Genomic DNA, 21,567 nt, shown 5'->3' on the forward strand with positions numbered 1-21,567 from the left:
CGAACCGTCCATCTACTTTTGTGTATTTGCACATCTGTGAATCAGCTCTGGCCCCTCCTGCACTCTCTCACTCTGTTCTTCAAGATATTTTTGACACTCGGCTTCGAAGTTCGGCCATATATCTGATGCTTCTTCTTGGCACCCCTGTCCCAAACATCCTGTGTGTTATAATTCTCTTTGGCTCTCTCTCTCTCTCTATCTTTCTCTCTTTTTTTTTTCTTGTACCTCTGAACTTCTTGACGTGCTTTTTCTTATTCCCTGTGCATCCTGGACTGCCTGCCTCTCCAGTTTCAGCCTGGGTAAAAGAGATCCCAATGCCAGGAAATGTGCTTGTGGGTTAACTGCAGCGTAGGGTATATATTTACCAGGAGGCAGTTTGGGGTCAGCCATAAAGATATTGTTTGCTTCGTGCCTTTGACTCACTTCACACATTAGCTCCCAATGCTTATAGGTCCAATTAGAGGGCAGAGCTTTGGCTAATGCTGCATTTAAATGAACTTATTGGAGGTTTTTTCCCTACGTCTGTGGAAATTACAAAATGAGCAAAACCCCCTCAAATCAAAACTACAGCATTAATGAAATGGAATGTAGGTATATCTGTCTATAGTTTAACCTTCTTTAAGAACAGTGCAGGCTGCACTCTTGGTAAGGGGCAATGAGGAAACAGCTGCAGAATTTCTGTTTTCTGATGTTGAACATTTTTACAAGATTTCTGTATATATGTAAGGTCTCTGCAGTCCAGAGGAAAAAAAACACTAAGTCAAGTCAGCAGAACCAAGATATTCTGAACACTCACATTCTTATGCAGTGCTTAAGTTAAACATAAAAAAAAAAAAAAAAAATCTTTTGGGGGCTCTGCCAAGAATTACCACCCGATGCTTATAGTGTAATGTAATATTTCATTCTATCAGATTTAAGAGCTTGCATTCATATACAAGCCTGGTTGAGATGCTAAAACAACATGTGCACACATAAACACACATTCATGCCTTGTAGGACTGCTCGCCTGCAGGCTCAGCATGTTATTTAAAGATTTATTTTGAAAGAAAAAAAATGCTCCTCAAGATGATTATCAGTCATTATTATAAAGTATCTAAATACAGGCAACTGAGGTATATCTGTCTTTCTACAGGTGGAGTGTGTGAGAGAGAGAGACAGAGAGAGAGAAAGAGAGAGAGGGAGAGAGAGAGAGAGAGAGAGAGGCAGAAAAAAGAAAGCCTGAGGGAGTGAGCAACATTGACAGAGAGACAGAAAGCTTGCACATACAATGGTAAGAACAAAACCCAGAGAAACAACAATGTATAAAGGCTTGGAGGGTGTTGTATACAGTCTGAAGAAGTGGTCTACATGATCATGGCACATCATTCATTGCACTAATTTCTATATAAAAGGTGAAGGCAAAAATTTTCACAAGTAGCCTCAGTTACATTTTAACATAGAAAACCAAGCCATACAAAACAATGAACCCTAAACTAGGATCCACTGACTTGATACAACCCTCTGCATTAAGAAAAATGCATGCACTTTTGAAAAGGTCACTGGGCTCCAGCAATAACTCAGCCTGCAGATTTAAAGTTGATAAGATAAACATTCCTTTTCCAAAACTTAATTATATCATCCCTCAATTGACTTTTGCCTCAGTGCGTAAAAGACAAACAAATGAGCTATATGGCACACTTTGTGTGATTAAACCTAAATCAAAGAAAGACACACTGCTAACCTTTCTTAAAGGTGTGTCAGATTTAGAGGCATCTAGGAGTTTACAGATTGCGACAAACTGAACCAACTAATAACACAAAAGCCCTCTATGGAGCAACTTTTTGGTTTGTCCGCTCTGGGCTACTGTAGAAACATGGTGGTGAAACATGGCAGACTCTGTGTAAGAGCACTCGCTCCCTCTGTAGATATAAAAGGCTCCTTCTTTAGCAGTAAACACACAATGGTTTCAGGTGCTTATACACTAATGAAAACATGATTACTAATATTATTGTCAATTTCTGCCCCTAAATCCCCCAGAATCCTACGCTGTGGACTTTTTATGGAACTGTTCAGCACTTTGTCAAACACACTTACTAGCTTTCAGGTTAGTTAAAGGTGCAGTATGTAAGAATCAGCCACCTGTACCTCAGGGGCACAGCCAGCGTCTTGTTATCAGAAGGTTGCTGGTTCGATTCCCCTGGTCTCCATGTCGAGGTATCCCTTGGGCAAGATACTAAACCCCAAACTGCTCCTTGAGTGTGCTGTTCAGCACCTTGCATGGCAGCCATCACCATCAGTGTACAAAAGTGTCTGATAAATGCCCACTAATGTAAATGTACCTTGAATTCATACTCCCAACAAATAGGGGTAACATATCACCAGAATAACTGATAACTGCTACTTACTCTTTTCTTTTTGTACATAGCCATTGTTAGATTGTTAGCTCAGTTAGCCATGCAGCTAGCCAGATTACCAGTGTTTACACCACCAGCACAGGAGCTTTGGACTGCTGGTAGAAAGTGCAGTAGATATCTCTTTGACACAATACGAGGACCTACTTGACATAACATCGATGCTGTTATTTTTTTCACATTCTATTGATGATTTTAGTTCATTTTTTAGTGTTTTGAAGGAAAATTCGCACATATTGCACCTTTTGGAATATAGATACCACTCTCATATCAGTCTGTTAAATATGAAGCTAAAGCCTGGAGATAATTGTCTTAGATCAACATAAAGACTGGAAACAAGGGAAACAGCACATTTAAAAGATTTTGTCTGCCATAGGAAATTGTAGGAGTGAAGACTCCAAGTTCTGAAAATCTTGTCATCACTATTAATTTGCCAGGCAGCTGGCGGAGACACCAGGGAGTCACTGCTCCCAGCCAAGAAAACAAACCAGCACACAACGCCCCATGAAACCACAGCTTGTTTTTAAACTAACCAGAAGAAATGTGGCGCTGTAGAGCTTGAGAGGTGCTTGGCGGACATTTTTTACCTGTTTCCAGTCTAAGCTAGGCTAAGCCAACTGGCTGTAGCGGGCAAACATCAGAGTGGTATTGACCTTCTCGTCTTAGTCCCATCAAGAAAGCAAATAAGCGTATTTGTGAAAACGTCAAACGATCCGTTTTACGTCACATTTTCCTTTGTTCCTGCAGATATACAAATACACTCACACACGCTGTAGCACTACAGATCCTGTAAGGCATACCAGTTTGCTTGACAAACAGTAGGCAGCGATCATAATGACTCACAAAGACTGGAAAACACACAGAGACTCATATCCACACAGATGCACACAGGAGGCTCAGTGAACGTATAAAAAGGGACTGGTGTCTGTCGATTGTCAGCTCAATGATTCATGACCAGCTGTCATCTTAAAGGCGAAAACTTCATTTTGGTTTATTTGACATACTGCTAATTAACAGCAGCCGCCCGTCATTAACTTTAAATATAGAACAGTATTGTGTAACATATAATTACGGTTAAATATTTACTGGTCTATTCGACAAAATAAATTCTGATTTCTGTAATAATTTACCTAAGCTAGTCCTACTTGTTAACAAAGAGTACATTACGAGTACATTGTACAAGTGTATCAGCATGTAGATGAAGGCTGAAACCAGCTGAGGTTTCATGAGAGGCATACAGCTCAATCCCACATACAGTGCAGTGGTTCAGCCCTGGTACATGTATATAAGTGTGAGTGGGTGTGTGCTGTATTCATATGCCAGTGGGTTTCAGCACATTTGTATGTCTGCCCCTCTCCTTGCCAACTACTTGTACAGTATTTTGACTGAAACACACTCACACTCTAATACACATTGGCAGACTCACAAATGCTGAATAAAACAAGATGAAAATGGAGAGGAGGGAAATAAAAACAGAAGAAGTGATTGTATCCAGTGAGTAGCAGAATAATCAGGCTGATTGAATGAACTACAGTATCAGAGTCAGAGAGACAGTGCTCCGTCTGTCCGTGAGGGTACAGTCCACTGCTTTCCTCAGAGGAAGTGCATACTGCAGTGTCAGTCCACCAGCCCTGGTCCATCCAGTAAAGAACTAAGGGGAGCTTCCGCTTCCCTGTAGCCTCCCACGAGTGCTCCAACAGTCAGAGGGGAGAGGTACTGTAAGGGGGCAAGGACGACCCACATCAGAACAGTCCCCATCCCAGAGGTCTGCGGATCACCACACACGGCAGGTGTTTTCAGGGACCATGTAGCTGCTCTTGTTGCAGCTGAATGCTTTGGCAAATTCTGGGAAATTTTGAAGGGAGCCCAGTACCCTGTGATACATACAGAGGAGACTGTTGGTTGGGGTTTAAGGTGCTGTATTGGACAGATGCTTGAGCTATAGATGGCATGTTATCTTATAAAGGTTTTAAAAAGTGTCATTTGTTCCTGCCCTTTCCCATTAAGCCTACAGCTGGCCGATGTGAATTTACCTGAATTTTCCTGGACTGTGTACGTCGACTTTGATGGAATTAACAGCCTGCTCGGGTCGGTGTGTTCCACACCACACCTGAAAAAGACAGACGTCAAGACGTACAGAATTAGAGATCAGATCACCAGCCTCTATCCATTGATCCATCCGTCCATCCATCCATCCATCCATCCATCCATCCATCCATCCATCCATCCATCGCACAACCCAACCAGTCTTCCATCAATCCATTCACCTAATAGTCTGTCCAATTACCCACCCATCTTTCGTGTCATCATACCACCCAATTATCCATCCATGCATCTTTCCATCCATCACTCCACCAAACCGGTCATCCATTCATCCATTACCTGCGCAAAGTTTAGGAAGAAGAGTTGATCGTGGGAAAGGTCGATGCCAGGCAGTGGTGGCTCCTCTCCATGCTCTTTCACATAGTTCCTATAGGCCTGCGGCGGAATCAATAGAAAACAAAATGTTCTCATCTTTTTTGACCACTAGCGGTGTAACGGCACAAAGAACAGGTTATGTATGTAACTTATTGAAAGGCATGGTAAAAAGTTTTGATTTAAATGAGCTGACAACTAGCAGACATCGGATATTCAGGAAGCTTATTCTGCAGATTGGGGGCATAGAAAGCAACAGCTGCTTCCGTTTGCTTGGTACTGCACTCAGCAGTAAACAGGGAACATACACTGTGGCATAGATCACGTTTTTATGCAGTCCCTTTGATAATGTCTTTGGCTCTGTCTGCTTTCACATCAAGAGGCTGCTTAAAATCAGCACAGACACGCTGTCACACGATTGATACATCCGTGTGATGCCGTGTAATATGTGTTGACATATGGCCTGCGTGTTTCAGCCCACATACGAGTGTGGAACAACATCAACACAATGACCCCATCAGAATCACCACTCGCTCTCTGAAAATGTTCTGCACAGCTGATTTGGGAAAAGGGGGGGCTGTCAATCTGCCTCCTGTGTTTTATCTGAACTTGCCGCCGCGCATGGCGAAATAGTGTCCTCTTCTTGCCCTTTTACTTTTTCTTTTTTTTTTTTCTTCTTTTGTTGTTTAATGGAGGTTGGAATACAGCTTTTGGGCACCCATTATCACCAAAGGCTGAAATGGCTCAAAATGGCCTGATTGCGACTGATTCCATATAATGCCTCTGCTAATTAAATGTGGATGTCGCTAACAATGTCATTACTATTCAAAGGGAGTTAAATTTCAAATAGCTGTTCCAGTTTTAGATGTTATCATGGTGTCATTTTTAACATGTTTCATTTCTGTTAACACTGCCTGTAAACACCTTCTAACTATCTGACCGGACAGAAACTCTGAAGCAGTGAGTGATTTCATGCGTCGGGCTGTTTATAGCAAAAAAAAAAATGTTGTGGCAGCAGTTTATCTAAACTATCATTTCATCAATTAAATTAGCATTTCACTTTTCCTGTCCAGGATGAACCGTTCATTATAGGACACAGGTGTGCGGCCTGAAATCTTGATCCGAGAATAACATAAGAGCTCTTGGCCTCTAAGCAAAAACAAATCTATAGCATGGCTGATCTGAAATGAAAACATTTGGTATCTCTTGTGTATTCAAATGCCCTTTTCTCTGTTCACTCCTGGTCATAACCAGACAGCAATATCATGTCTCGTCATTCTCATGTTTACAATGGCTAATGAGGCATTCAGTGACCTGGCAAGATGAGACATCTATTAATGTTAGCAAGCAGACGAAAATAACAAACCACTGAATGGCATCCTCTGTCATCTTTAAACCGGGGCTCTTAAACTGAGTTTCCGCCTTTGTTTTCAGGCTCATTACCTGATATGCCTGCCGTATCCCTCCATTGTCAGCAATGTTCTCCCCGAGGGTGTTGTTACCATTTAACTAGAGAGAGGACATAAGGGGAGAGGGAACATAAAGACTTGCAAGAAAAAAGGACAGTGGGAGATGGTAATTTCTTCCTCTGTATTTGAGCAGATCACAGATATTACTCTTTGGGATACAAGAAATCATCTTCCCAGGGGATAAAAGATGCACTGTTCAAAGTGATAGGACAGATGAGGGGAGACAAAGAGAGGGAGAGGGATTGAGAAGTCAACACAGAATATTAAAGACACCTGGACAGAGAAGAGATGAGCCTGCAAAAAGTGGGGGGAAGATGGAAATAGGTAGACTGACAAAGAGAACAGGAAGGCAAACAAAAGAGAGGACAACCATGGTCTGGGAAAATGAGTCGAATGGCCAGGACTTACATGAAGTCCATTGGCCAGGTCCCAGGAGAAGTTGCCATACTGGTTGACGATGCACTTTGACAGCTCCAGGAACCTCTGAGTGGAGTCTGGTGTCCACCAGTCCTTCAGGTCACCGTCCTTATCATAGTTGCGACCTGAAACAATAGGCTATTTTCTTGTTATCTATGACAGCGCTAAAATGCTGCAAGAGACAATTTTCCATTCCATTTCATTTCATTCATTTCCAATGTGTGTCTGGGTGGCATGCACTTGTGGATATCAGCACAAAAGGATTTTGACATCTTTGAGATTGAACACCGTAACTTCACACAACCCAATAACAAATGAGGGCAATGAACAATGATCTGATGCAGCACGCACAAAAGGCATTTCAAAACTTTTTTTTTTTTTTTTTTTTTTGTAAGTGGTGCCGGTTACAGACAGGGCGATATTTTGATCCAAAAACCAATATAATCTGCCAAAGCCGCCTCTGGGAGGAAGTGAGAGCAACAGTGCGGAAAATCATACCATTGTCATCAAAGCCATGAGTGATCTCGTGACCGATTACCATGCCAATGCCGCCATAGTTGAGAGATTTAGCCTGGCCTTTGCTGAAGAAAGGCGGCTGGAGGATACCTGCAGGGAACACTGACACGAGGGAGAAACAGACACACTCAATATGTGACTAAACCCAGAATGGAGAATAATTGCACACACGTGATTTGTATGTGAAAATACCTATTTGGTTTTTGCTGGATGAGTAGAAGGCATTGACTACAGCTGCTCCGGTTACCCACCTGCAGGCAACACGAAGGGGGGAATTAAACAGGCACACAATGGAGAGCATTTTCATGCAGCACAATCTCAATTTAATGAAAGATATCAAAATTAACCCGTGGCTAATAACAAACTAATATTAGCGTTCCTGCTGTGCTCAGTGGAAGGCTGAACTGTATCTACGAGTAGGAGTTTGAGTGGGAGAATGTGAGTGCTCTGTGCTAAATGCAAGACAGCGTGTCACAAGAAAACACAAGCAAATAAGTCATTTATTATTACTGATTTAAGCAGTTATAATCCTAATTTAAAATTACTACACATCTGGTTAAGCCTGTTTGCTGCACATTGATTGAATTCTGACCCCACGGGGGAATCTTACTCCTCTTTGTTGACTTTGACTCTGAGTTTCCGCAGGCGTTTCTTCTGCACATACTCCAGGTTCTGTAGGATGTTTTCAAAGTACTCCTCTGCACTGTAGCTCAGCTAAAAACCCGACACACAGCCAGAGAAACGGGAGGATTAGCCGCGATGAGAGCTATCAACACTTGGTCATATGCTCACCAGCAAAAGCCAAGAATTCGCCGAGATGTTTTCACAGAGCTGATACGAGGCTTGAATGAACCCACTCTGAGTTCCGTTACACTAATACAGCAGAAGAAGGAAAACAGTCACAATCTCATCTTTTCAGGCACTCACATCTTTGTACTCATTGTCAAGGTATTTGTCATCCATTATGTTGTCAGAATAGCCGATCCGTTCCCGAATAGCTCGGGCCTATAGATAAGAAGAGGGGAAGATTTGACAAACAAGCGTCTTAGTCATCTCATATCGTAAAAATGAATACAACAAAACACAATAGACAGTTTATTATAACCAGCACCTTCTCCTCAGCTGCTTTCTTGGTCTCTGCATCCATCCAGGTCAGGTCATCCAGGTTACTGATGAACACCTGGCGGATGTCTTTAATCATCTCCTCCATCTGATGTTCACAAACACACACATGCACACAATGAGAGGAGGATACAACACTCACACATATAACAATCAAATATACATCATGGCAAAATCTCAACACTAACTGTCAGTCAGTACAAATTCTCCACTGTGTGGGAGTTTTTCTCAAAAAAGGTCTGCAAAGAGGATCCAGTGGAAAGCGCACACACACACACACACACACACACACACGCACACACACAAATCTTGCAACATATTGTGCAACACAGTCATGAAAACACCAGCCTCATCTTTACATAGTTACATATCAATGTGGAAGCACTCGAGGTTACACTCCCACCGTGTAGGAGTCTGATGACCTTGGATAATATTACCAGTGCGATAATGTTTCTGTGATTGATATGACGGATGAAGTGAGTGTTGCATGGATGACATACTTCTGTGGGCTAACCTGGAAGTTAGATGCGCCCCAGTGCCTTTTGACTAAAAGCTTATGGGATTTCTCCATTGTATTTTGGATTATTGCAGGAAGTAAGCTCTGTGGCAAACACAAGCTTATGATACTTATACATTTTGCTTACCAAGATAATCCTTATAGATGAATGCTGATTTTATGTTTTTTGAAGTGTAAAGTATAAAACTAACGTTAGACTCTAAACAAAAAGCCAGAAATAAGTTAGCATTTTTGTTCCCTCGTCTCAAAATCAGTGAGTTTTTCGAATGGGTTTTTGGTTATATACCCAAAATAAGGTCAATTTTTACCACAGGCTTAAGATATTAACAAAGTTCTGTAATGTTCTGAGACAAAAATATCTCATTAAATGTCCACCAGTTTAATTATTAGGTGCTCCTGTGTCGTAAAAACAGCGGTTGCTGAGAATTCTTAAATTATTTTCTGCAGTAATTCCAAATCCAATATCCCACTGGCTTTTTGTTGAGGAAACCATAGCGCTGCTAATTTCCATGTTAGCCTCCAAAAGCTAGTCATCCCTACAGTGTGTACTCAGTACTACACACTCACCTGTAAAGATGGAGTAGTGAGTGGATGAGTCTCTGTGTTTGGTGTAATGGCATTTAATGTTACTGAGAAGTACACTCATTTGGCCAATTCTTAGCAACTGCCTTTTCAAACAGGTAAAGAGATGTTTATGCTGTTTAATTCACACGTGGGGTTAACCATGGATCCTATTTAGGGTATTTAAGTGAAAACCCATTCATAAAACCCACGGACTTCAGGAAGAGGGAGGGGGAATTGCAAAAGTGCAAACCAAAAAAGCAGTGATGACATTTCTACTTCTGTAACCTTGTGTAATATTCTACAGTAGATGTATGCTGTACTGGCTGCAGATTTGCAGATATATTATTGATAATGCTACCGATTTACATTTGGCATCTTAAAATCTTTAAATATTTAAATTTACTTGTAGATGCACCCCAACGGTTCAGGGTTTTGTGTTACTGAAATAATAGCTGTATAACCTTGGAGTAAAGAAGAGGCGCTTGTGCTAAATGTTTCAAAATCAATATAAAATATTAAACAGGTTATGGTATACTTACTAAAACAGATGTGTGTAAATAAGAAATGTTTCTATGTAAGCATACTTGTCCTCACATAACACATTCACACATCTGAAGTGGTGCCAAGATGATGAGATTTTCTATTTTCGTATGTAAATCCACACAGCAAGGTGCTCTAAAATCCACATCCAAAGCTCAGTTTTCAGTGGGAACCTGTGGTGTAAGCTGAATGTTTCTGTAATGTATTGCTCTTGAGTTACAGTATTTACAAAAATTCGCCTACACACAGAGAGACAGACTGACTGACTCCACCACGATGGCATAATTCTGTGCAAACCACACAATGTACCATGGTTACTGGACAGCAAAACGATAGTTTGTCCACAAACAAAACAAAAACAGAATTAGTATAATTCACAAAAATGTACCTGAACCAACAAAGGAATGTAAAAGCAGCGTAGGCAGGCGAAAAATGAAAAACTGCCCCTGGAGCGTTTGCCACCCTTCCAGGACCTTCCAACCACAGTTGTGCTCTGAAACCACAGCAAGGCTGACAGAGGCATTCCAGTGTCTCATCATATCAGCAGACCCCTCGCTTACACACTGCATAACCACTGGGACAACATGCTGTGGTTGACCACAAACCACCAGGGACCACTACTGATGAGGCTTTTATGAAAACCTTTTAGCATACAGCATATGTGTTTTGTGCTTGTGTGTGTGCACATTTGTGTTGTCTGCATTCATAGGGCTAAATGTCTGTGGTTGCATGTGAAATCAAATTCACATGGAGCAAATGCAAAGTATAGACAATATATTACATATATTTATAATTTACAATTGTAAGCTTTCTACAACTATATGTTTCATGATAGTTTGCTTTAGAAATACAATGGTTTCCCATTATGGGCACTTATCCACAGCAATTACATTTGATGTAATTTGTTTTTGCGTGCAAATCCCTTGAGCAATGGCATTAAAGAATCAAAAATTAAAATACTCTTTATGCAGAAGAAATACCACTGTAAGTTATTTATTATCTATTATGTTTTGGGATCATTATCATGGTTTAATAAAGGTATAAATAGTATTTCTGTGTTATAGTTGTACATTGGCCTGATTTTAACTACTTTATTTACTGTAAGGTAGGTTGATTAATAAAATAATGTAATCTCTTTAAGCCGATCTTATGTTGAATAATTGCAAGGAGTAAAAGAATGTCTGTTAAGTAGTATTACGAATGTATGCTTATTTTACAAGTATTAAAGGGTTAAACCACTAATTTAAACATTAAAGTGTATTTACAGGTCCTGGGGAGCATGACTGCATATGTGTAAAAGTGGTATAAAGCCTTTTGTGGCTCCATGTAATCTAACAAATTGTCTCCAGTTATGTCACTCAGTGTCTAAGTTGCATTGTGGGTAAAATGTAGGCACCAGGTTTTGAAGCAGTCCACTGGTCTGGCATTGCACTCCTGTGACTTGGAAAATACATAATCAAAACTCACAGCAGAACCAGATAAGATTCTTCATCCTTTTTGAAGCCTGGCACCTACAGTACCCACAATGCAACATAGCCCCTCAGTGTCATCAAGGGGGTTCTCTGTCAGCAACTTCCTCTGGAGCCACACAAGGCTCTGTACTACTTTTTGACATAGGAGGTAGAACTACCCAAGTTACCCTTTACGTAGCGGTGCCTCCGAAATCTGACAAAGCACATTACATTTCACTCATGATCATACTGGAAATAGCTCTGTGGCTGAGAGAAGGTTGGTGTGTCAGGAGTGCAGTCTGTGATCATGTATTCACAGAAAGTGATGAGTTGATATCTGACACACACAAGCACACAGTCAGACACATTTACCCACAAAGATGAGCCCACATGTAAAAAAGCTGGCAAAAATCCAGAAGATGACAGAGATTTACACTATGTGAGATGCTCAGCATTACGACAGATGTACACTGTCACACACACAGTCGTGTGCCAAAGCACGCGCATACACACATGCCCAGAGTTGAGATTTACGGTGTGGGTGGTGTGGGCAGGATAACAAGGACACCTTGTTCAGCTGATTTCAATGCAAGGGGTACAGACAAAAAAAATACAGTAGTGTGGTTGTGATGCAGACAAAAATGACAAAAAGAAAGGTGAAGGACTACAGTACTCTGGCATGGGATGTGCCTGAAACACATGTTCTCGTTCTGTATGTGTGAACAACTTTGTACATAAAGACTGTATCTGTGAAATTCCATGCCCTGCAGATTCATCTAGATGACTCAGTACCAGTTCCAAGCGTCAATAACAGGCAAACATGGCACTCAGTCATGTATCACACAGAATATACTAAGTCTGCGCAGTAGGGAAATCCTCTTCATGATATGTCAGAGCATTTTATCCTGCATCAAATATAACAAAACATAATAATGTGGTGAATAATGCACCCCCACTGACCAATTCTTTGCTCTTCTCAGAGAAAGCCTCCTGCACATACAGTCGTCCGACAGCATTGTCCATGTTGTTGTTGACGTAGAGTGCACACTGCCGCCACACTGCCGCCTCTGACGTGGTACCAGACAGAGCCTGCAGGGAAAGTAACAAGGCACTGATCAATTAGAGATGCAGGATAAACCACTCAGCATTTTGGGTAAAGGGGCCCAGGGCAATTCTTTATTTGCACCTTCATTATGAATTACTGTTACACTGAGGACTATAAGAAATAGGGCAGAGGGGAGATGATTGGATTATGAAGAGGTTTAAGATTAGAAAGCGTTATAAATGTGGGAGAAGAATATAAATGGAGCATGTAGACATCTAGTGCTTATAAGAGCCTCAGCTGATACCTTGTACTGGTGTATATGTCTCTCAATAATGTACCCCCCTTCCTTGGCATCGTTTCAAGAATATTTGTGTCCAAACGGATCCATTGTAAACGGCTCAACATGCTTTAGTTCATATTCCAGGCCTATAGGTGGCACTTGAAAATCACCAAAAACAGAGAAGAAGAGACGGAGCTTGCGCATAAATTTTGCACGCTGTATACAAACAGACAGTAGAAGGAGAAACCGAAGACAAATGATGTGGTGAATGTGGTTGTCCATAATCCTTTTTTGCTCAGCGTAGTGGCAGAGGAGCATGATATTTTGTCCTAGTAACCCTAATAGGCTCAATATCTTCGGCAGCACTAACACAAGCATGTAGTCCGCCATTGCTGTTGTTGTTGTTATGGTCAAGAGACGGTCAAGAGGTGGAAGGCTAGAGGTCGAGGGGTGGGGCGATGGCGTCACCGTTAAGCAAAGTTTGTGGATTCACTGTCCAAATGAGAACACAAGGGTGGCAGTTTCGAATTTTTTCACCCTGAGACCAGGTTTCAAAAAACTGCATTTACACAATCCATTTGGACAATCGGCCAAAACGATGCAAAACGTGCGTTTACACAAAAAAAGTGTTTCCATGTACATGGCCCTTGAGTGAAATCTCTCAACAACTGTTGGATGAATTGCCACAAAATTGACTCCCAACGACCAATCACACAGAGACGTGTCACTTGAAACATGTTGCCAGCAAGACCATTGTTTCCTAGGCGCTCGCCAAACATTCTTCTCTTGTGTCGCATGTTATCTTTTTCAAGCCATTTACACATGCGCATTAACATTGAAATATTCTCAACTTTTTAGCGCAAGGCATCCTCAACAGCACACATATGTCTTGCAGATGTCAGTGTGCGTTCCAATAGAGAGACGTAGTATGAGGAGCATTTGCTAATTGGGAAGATGTTAACAAGACAAATGTCACTGTCTCGCCAATGTCTTCCCAATTGTCCAAAAAACTTAATGCTCCCCATACTATGTTTTGCCAATTTAACTTCTTTCCATTGGTCCAGCGTCTGCAAGAAGAATGTGTGCTATCTGGGACAATGACTTGTTGGATCATCAAATGTTCTTCATGTTAAAAAACAAATATTCTCCCATATACTTTTCTTTGTAATGCTAAATTTCAATACGTATCCACCTCTAAAATTAAACGTAACAGGTTCAGTGTCAGGCTCCGGGCAGTGTACCTTTCGGAAGGCCTTCCTGGTGTCCCTGTAAGCTCTGCTCAGGCCCACCACCATGTTCATAGCAAAACGCCACACCATGTAGTTCTGCAGATCCCTGTGAGGAGAGGAATGATGTTCAAAGAGCTTCAATACATTTCAGTGATGGGCGAGCAGCTGTTTTCATTGCGCGTGTGTGCTCCCGCCCCCGCAACACACACACTCACAAACAGGCTATTATGCACAAACATGACTACAGACTCATACAAACAGACCTCTTGCTATATCTGGCCAAGATAAGGTTGAGTCTTCTGTAATAGTTGGGGGAGTAGTTTATGACCTTCTCCGTGTCAGGAACACTGATGTTGACTGTGTCCATTATCTTAGCGGTGAAGTAACTCCAGTCAAATACCTTCAGGAAAAGACCGAGACAAGGAAGAGAAAAGAAAAAAATAAGAAGCGGGAGAGAGTGAAACAGAAACAACACATTCTGACAGATAAAGAGTGTATTTTTACCTGTGATTCAACCTCAAGGGTGAAGTTGGCGTTCAGATCACCCAGTTCCATCTTGTTATAAAGCAGTACTGGGTTGTTACGGTCCTCCGGTGTGTCAGTAGCCTTGGAGAGTGTGCAAGACAGAGAAGTTGAAAATCAAGACTGCTGTCACAACATACGCCTCCCGTTTCCTGACACAAGCATACAATTTGCAGTGCGGTGTCCAGCAGCAACAAACAGATTTGGAGTCCAAGGGGGCTTCAGGTTTGTAAATGTCAGAGCTCGAACGGTGACTGGCTTGTAAAAACCCAGCAGCCGAGTGGAGGGCAAGTGAAGCATGGCAGTGAGCAGAGCGGGACCAGCACAGAATGACAAACGTGGACTGTTGAAACCTGTTGATGTCTGAAAAATGTGGCTGTGTAGGGATCAGGCTGGTTTATGGCTTGTTTTACACGGCAGCGACTCCTGACTGGAGCCACAAACTCGCAGAGAGGAGAGAGAACTGGGCTACAAACGGTACAGTGGAAGGTCATTCTGTCAGAAGTCATTTGCTCACAAAATCCTCCTGCTGTTTGAAGCTGAGATGGAAGCTAAGCTATGTATTGCTGCAGCAAAACACGATTTTCTTACTTCAGTTTCTGAAAGAAGAAAAGAGCACTCTTTCAAAGTTCTCAGATGCCCCTTTTTTGGCCAAAGCAAACCAAGTGCTGGTTCTGGGCTGGCGTTGCTGCTGGTTCAAAGTTGGCTCAACCTGTGAACCTTTTAAGCACCATGCATATCCATGGATATGACAGCCACCACAGAGTAACTATTTCCTACCATTACTAAGAACTATGGAACTGTAGACCACTGTCACTTCAATTAGTGAAAACAGTTTGATCTTCTAGATAATTCTCTACTTAAGTTCTGTTTTTTTAAATGGCCATCATCAGCAGTTTTAGGTTGTCCTTTGTCCTGATAACACCTCCCCCCGATGCCCTGACGTAAGCGATTCTTTGTTCTGGACCAGCAAAGTGTTGAAATGCCAAGAACTGGTTCCCAGAGTAGGCACTGGCTCTGAACCAGCACCTGAACCGCCTTGGTTGAAAAGAGGTAAGATCTGACCAGCTGTCTGGTCTAGGAAAAATTTAAATCAGCGCTTACGTTGGCGATGTCCCTCTCCAGGTCCATAATTCGTGTCACTTCCTGCCTGATTCTGGTTTCATTGATGGCCAGACCCCGGTCTGCCCGGATCAGCTTGGCGAGGTCAATCATGAACTGCTCGTAGGCCCGGCATGCCTGTCAAAAACACAGTCATTCATAATATTTTTAACTTTACTTCAACACTAGGAAAAGGCTAAAATGTGGATGCAACAGCGTGCAATACAGAGATAAACACACACACTCACACACTACGACTGCCTCAAGCTAAGTGTGGTTGAGTGCTTCTCTCCGCATATCTATCAAGAGTCTATGGTAAATTGTAAAGTAAAACCAGAGCGGTGGGATGTCGGCTCTAATCATCCACATCTGGTCTGGATTGAGACACAACCAAATCTGTTCTGTTTTGCCTCTTTGATTTTTATCGTCATTTGCTGCCTGCATTTTTATGCATCGTGTACATGCACACTCTTAAACAGATGTAAGCATACAAATAAACACAAATTTAATTATGGTTCTGATGTTTCAACCGATGCCCTCGTCATTTGTTGCGCATCATGTTTCCCGGAAAAAAGTCCAGGGGACATGGAACCCAGACTGAGTGGCACTGGCCCAAATGAACACATGGAGTTGTTTACTTGTAATACAAGTGTGTGTGTGTGTGTGTGTGTGTGTGTGTGTGTGTGTGTGTGTGTGCATCTGTGTACATGTGAAATAAAATCCTACCTCCGAATAAGGTCCGGAACAAGCGTAGTAATCTCTCGACAAGAGGCCGAGGCTCGTCTGCTGGTCAAACTGCCAAAGAAAACAGAGTTGAAGAAATTGGTGGGTGGTTAATTTTGAAGCTGAATAAACGTGATGTCACTGAGTGTCTGAGAGAGAAGGCGAGCGAGACGAGGGCTCTCCAGCCACAGTTGCACACCTACATGAATGATGTGCGAATTGGAGTCCCTGTCATCGGTGCCCACGAAAAAGTTAACCAACAGCTGAGTTCCGTATTTCTCGTTCAGCCTGGCGACGACGTCCTCCAACCTCCAGTTTTTGCCTTGACGGAGAGGGAAGCGAAGAAAGTGAGAAAGAACTAAATGATTGTAAGACATCTACTGTGTGTGACTGTGGAAGAGAATTCTTTACCATAATTGGCCTCCCAGTTGTTCACAGCTATGGGCCACTCAAACACATCAGGCAGCATGTCGAGCAAAGGTTCTCCCCCTCTGAGCTCAATTAGACCTTAATGGAGCGTGGACGCAAAAATGTGTTTTTAAGAGCGGATACATTTATTTCATCCAAATTACAAGAGAGAAAATTAATTTTAGAAAAGAAAGGAAACCTTGTTATTATTCATATATTGTACTGCTTACCAAGCATAACTAATCTAATCCCATTTGAGAAGTTTATTGATGTGACTTCTAAGCCAAAATGCTTTTGAAGAAAATATTGTCTTGCATTGTATAATGCTATGAAGATGAAAGACTCATTCTTACTTTTAAAACTAATATAAATTGTTTTAAGTTTTGTTTTTTGATGATAGTTTGGTGATAAACTGAGTGAGAGACACTTAACCTTTGATGACAGAAAGAAACATTCTCAATTTAAGGAAAAGGAAGACACAAAAGGTGTTGACATGTGATGCATGTGAACGCACTCTCATTGGTGCAGGACTTGTACAGGGTCTTAGCTTTGGTGAGTGCACCTGCTTCCCCCTCCACTGTTTCTTCAAGGACACCTACAAATAGAGCAGAGAAACAGAACAAGCATGAAGGGAAGAAACACAGACAGAAAGATAAACAAGATAAAGGAGTGAGTGTACCAGTACACAGAGGGAAGGGGGGAGACAGAGGAAGGGTGTAAATAACCTTAGGTACAATGCAGAGGTTTTTTCATGTTTGTGGATTCAAAATAGAATCCAGCTGTTGTCCAGATGCATTTGATCGTCTGAATTAAAGCATGTCAGACAACGCCAGAAAAACAAAGTGATGACTCCAAACCACCACGGTACATAGCAACCAGCGACAATACAGACAATGGGATATTATTCATAGGCCGAAAAAGGAAAGATGTTGATAGATGCACGTAAATGGGGAAAAAACGCTTACGCACAAAAAAATGGGACAAACTGATGGAAAACAATTGTGGACTTCGGAAATTCTGTTTTTTGACAGTAAAGTGGCGTAAGGAATTAGAAAGGGCTTCAGTGCACGCACTTATGACGATGTTTGGGGTTTCGCAGTTGAATGAGTTACTTTTGGCTATTGCATTGGGAGAGAGGGTCAATAAGAAAGCTATCCAACCAATTCTCAGTCCCAACGTGTCAAATGCAGAAGCCTCCTCAGGCCCCATGCCCCTAAATTCAAAGTCAATCAGGGAGGTCACAGTGGTTGGATAGCTCATACAATGGACTTTCCATGTGGAGACCTGGGTTTGTGTCCTATTTCTGACCTAGAGTAAAGAGTGTTTTGTTTTCAAGTAATATTGTGTAATAAGTAAAATTAGTTAAACGGCGTAACTTAGGTCATGTAAGTAACATCACTTATGTCACTTACGTTATATTCCATATAAATTAAACTTAGTTATTTTCATCCAACGAACAATCTTTTCCTCAAGCCTATAATCAAGGTGTTTTGGAGCCTAAACCTTACCAAAGCCAGACCATCTGACAATGTTTATAACAGTCCAAAAGCCACAATGCAAACTCCAATAGGGTGCTGCATATTATGTATTACTGCAAACTCGAACATGGAGCCCTAACCCAACCCCTAACCTGGCCTAATCTACCAACCTGAAGTATATGACAACTCAATATTTGACAAGATGGGAATACAACTCAACAATCAACCATCTTAAACACTGGACCTTAAAGGCCACTGACAAGCTGCTGAATTTGAAGAGTTGGGAGTGAGAATGTGTTGAGCAGTCACGAGTAGAAAAAGGGTTGGGGATATCATATTTTTTGAAAGAATTGGAGCTTTGTTTCCTTCTCTCTCTGTTCTTGTACGAAAGACATGCAGATATGCTGTCAGTCTTGACAGCTAAACTAGCTGAGGGTTTACATCATGTCACATAATCAAGACTTGAAACATCAACACCCAGCAATCAATATTTGTATGTGATACACAGAAAAAGAAGAAAATAACAAGAGTCCATTCACAGAGTTTATGTAGAATAGGTATATAGTTTTTTTGTTTTTTTTTGTAATGCTACTGACTATTTTCTAAAAAAATAAATGAATAAATAAACAAAAAGAATCACACAGACACCATGATCGAGAACGGTTTGCCATTTCAAGGGCAGGTATAGCAAATGAGACCGTTTGCAGTTGGATGTGCTTTCATCTTTGAGCGAAGATGTATTTCAGGGTGACAAGCTGACTCTTTGGCAGGGACCTGGTGTCTCTGTATTGACCTCCCGTGCCCCAGTGCAATCACACTATCTGTGCTCTGTATATTTATGGCCTTGGCACAAAAGCTTAATAACTACAGTGGAACTGTTTCAGGTGACAACTTGTAATGAAGTTTTTGTTGACGAAACTGGCCAATAGCTGAATGGATTATTCTGTTCAGAGAACGAATAAAGCTTTGGTTGTTCCCTTGCTGAAAAAGACAAGTCTTTTTTTTCACTGTTCTGGCAATTTTTCATCATTGCATCAAATCCACTTGTGTTATATCATCAAATGCATCAAAAGCACGACAATAACTGGCACATCAATGCACAATTACAAAATGTTCTCTTGTGCTGTGCGCGGCCAAGCTTTGCTATATATGATGAATACATAATCAAGCACAAACTATTTATTAGCTGGGGCAATTAATCATTTCATTTGGGTGATTAAGTACATGTCATAGAGGTCAACACTGCTATATTAACCAGAAATTAGAGTGGCACTCTGCAATGCATATTTTAACCTGTGGCTGCTAGAAAACTGGACGCTGTATTCAAGGGGAAGCGAGTGACCTCAGAGCAGGGAAGCCAAAAAGGTGGCAAGAAATCACGGAGCAGTAAAGCTGAAGGTGGGCCAGTAAAGGGCCATTTGAAAAACAAGAGTGAACACCATTGCTTGTTTTATTGCCTGCGTTCATTGCCTCTTCAACACCTGTTGTGGGCATATGGACGCCAGTTAGCTCAGCCTCAGGCTAGATAGCGTTTCTAGGTAGACAGCTAATCAAAATGAGTGATAAGTGTTGGGGCGTAAACTTGCTCAACTGGGGGGAGGAGAGTGAGACCAACAGTGCTCTTTTCCTGCACAGCCTCGAGGCACACAATTGAATAGCGCAACCATTCCCTCAGGATCTGTTGTCGCTTTTCAGCAGCATCGAACATGAGTCTGAGCTTAAATGAATGTCCCGATGATCAAGGTTCAATCTGACACCCACATTTTTCTGAACACCACCATGGTGAATAAAAGTGTTTTGTTGCGACAGTGTTGGAAACTCTGTGCCCTCTGTCCTTCGAAAAGAAGAGAACCTCACACCTACTCAACAGTCTTCTCAAACTTTACCTCCGCTTTAACTTAAACAGTCTGATGATTTGTTGTTCAGTACCAAAAAATGATGAAATTTAACAACAACACTATATAACTATGACCTCGTGACTCTCACGTCTCAGTTAGCTGCAGTTGAACTGGTATGTTGCAGCTCCTGTGTGTCGCAGCACTATTCTTACAAAGGGCCTTTCCTGTCTGAGACTGGAAGCACTTTAGCAAGTTAGTTTTGCCATTGGGATTTGGAAGTGTTTTGATGTGATCCTTTGAAGTCCATCTGGTCCTGGTTCAGTGGCCCAGAACTATATTGTTAAACTAAACTGAAAAACAAAACCATTATTTATAATTATAATATTTTTTATGTAATTTTTTCATGAGGGAAATTTTTTGTCTTTGGGTTTGAAAATGAGTGTTTCCCATTTAACGGTAATTTTTTTTTGTTTGTTTTGTGGAGTGTATAGTATTCACAATATGTTTCTTTGTTTATGAAGACTGCAGCATGAATAATGGATGAAGAGCATCTCTTTAAAATCCAAGCACATGTGATCGGCTCCCTGTGATGCAAAATGTGTGCGAACTATTGACCCTCAGATTGATTTTGCTGTTGTTGATGGTAATTTAGAAGAAAGGCGTGAAGAGCCTGTTGAAATTGGAGGCAGCTAGGAGAATGCATGAAGTAAAAATGCTTGTCATTTGACATCCATGTACATTTACATTTACATCACACATCACTGCATTTGAATGCACGTGTCGATAATATGTTGTGAGTTTGTTTTGACTATTTGAGATTCATACATTTGGATCGTTTGTGTTTTCATGCTCGTGTGCAAATTGCACGAAATGTTCATGAAGTTGTTCGATGAGGGGAAACGAACTGAGAGCACTAAAAAGTCTGTAGTATTCCTAACAAATCCATTTCTAAGGTTTCAGGGTCTGAAATGCCATTAATTATAGCATTAGCTGGCTTAGCACTTAAGAATGCATTTCACTAATCAACATCCACCCAGTTAGCTAGCCAAGTCAGGCTAGGCAAACTTTGTGTGCATCAGTGTAATGCATGTACAAGTCAAAAAGACGATATTAATTGCAAAAGTTCCTGTGTTCTTTAAAGAACAGAAAAACTTGGATAAAACTAGGTTTGGTGTCTGGCTTTTAGCTTGTGAGACAAATAAACCCAGCCTGTCTGAAAGTAATCCTGCCTCCCCTGCAATAAAATCTGCTAAAATAAGTTATGCCACATAAAAAATAGTGTTATGTTGTGTAAAACTAAAGCAATCTGTGTTCTGACGTAAGAAAAACACAAGTTCACATCAGTAAAACGACATTTCCCATTTTCCCAGTTCAAAGCTGCAAGGGGTAACAATTTAAGTTGTAAACATTGAGAAAATTAAATATCAAAGGAATGGGAATGACATCATGATATGCATTGATGTTAGCATGCTAACCAGGTAGTCACAGCCCATCCCAATGCAAAGCTTCTGAGCTGGTGCTGTAAACATCAACAGTCCCCCG

General features: G+C 41.4%; 1 protein-coding gene across 2 annotated transcripts in view; it reads right to left on the reverse strand.

The window, feature by feature from the left end:
• Positions 1–3,358: 3,358 nt before the first annotated feature.
• The window catches only part of LOC119011668 (neprilysin-like), a 37,044-nt gene continuing 18,835 nt past the window's right edge, over positions 3,359–21,567 (reverse strand). For both annotated transcript variants that reach the window (XM_037084989.1, XM_037084997.1), the window contains exons 5-23: positions 17,224–17,304; positions 16,713–16,808; positions 16,505–16,623; positions 16,305–16,373; positions 15,582–15,716; positions 14,460–14,561; positions 14,219–14,355; positions 13,968–14,061; positions 12,362–12,490; positions 8,319–8,417; positions 8,135–8,212; positions 7,818–7,921; positions 7,400–7,458; positions 7,190–7,309; positions 6,683–6,816; positions 6,249–6,314; positions 4,773–4,868; positions 4,424–4,500; positions 3,359–4,264 (exon numbers count right to left, since the gene is read on the reverse strand). In XM_037084989.1, coding sequence (XP_036940884.1) covers positions 4,165–4,264; positions 4,424–4,500; positions 4,773–4,868; positions 6,249–6,314; positions 6,683–6,816; positions 7,190–7,309; positions 7,400–7,458; positions 7,818–7,921; positions 8,135–8,212; positions 8,319–8,417; positions 12,362–12,490; positions 13,968–14,061; positions 14,219–14,355; positions 14,460–14,561; positions 15,582–15,716; positions 16,305–16,373; positions 16,505–16,623; positions 16,713–16,808; positions 17,224–17,304 — 1,895 coding nt within the window. In that variant the 3' untranslated portion in view covers positions 3,359–4,164. The remainder of the gene's footprint in view (positions 4,265–4,423; positions 4,501–4,772; positions 4,869–6,248; positions 6,315–6,682; positions 6,817–7,189; positions 7,310–7,399; positions 7,459–7,817; positions 7,922–8,134; positions 8,213–8,318; positions 8,418–12,361; positions 12,491–13,967; positions 14,062–14,218; positions 14,356–14,459; positions 14,562–15,581; positions 15,717–16,304; positions 16,374–16,504; positions 16,624–16,712; positions 16,809–17,223; positions 17,305–21,567) is intronic.

This window comes from Acanthopagrus latus, chromosome 2 (genome assembly GCF_904848185.1).
Source record: "Acanthopagrus latus isolate v.2019 chromosome 2, fAcaLat1.1, whole genome shotgun sequence".
Classification (NCBI taxonomy): domain Eukaryota; kingdom Metazoa; phylum Chordata; class Actinopteri; order Spariformes; family Sparidae; genus Acanthopagrus; species Acanthopagrus latus.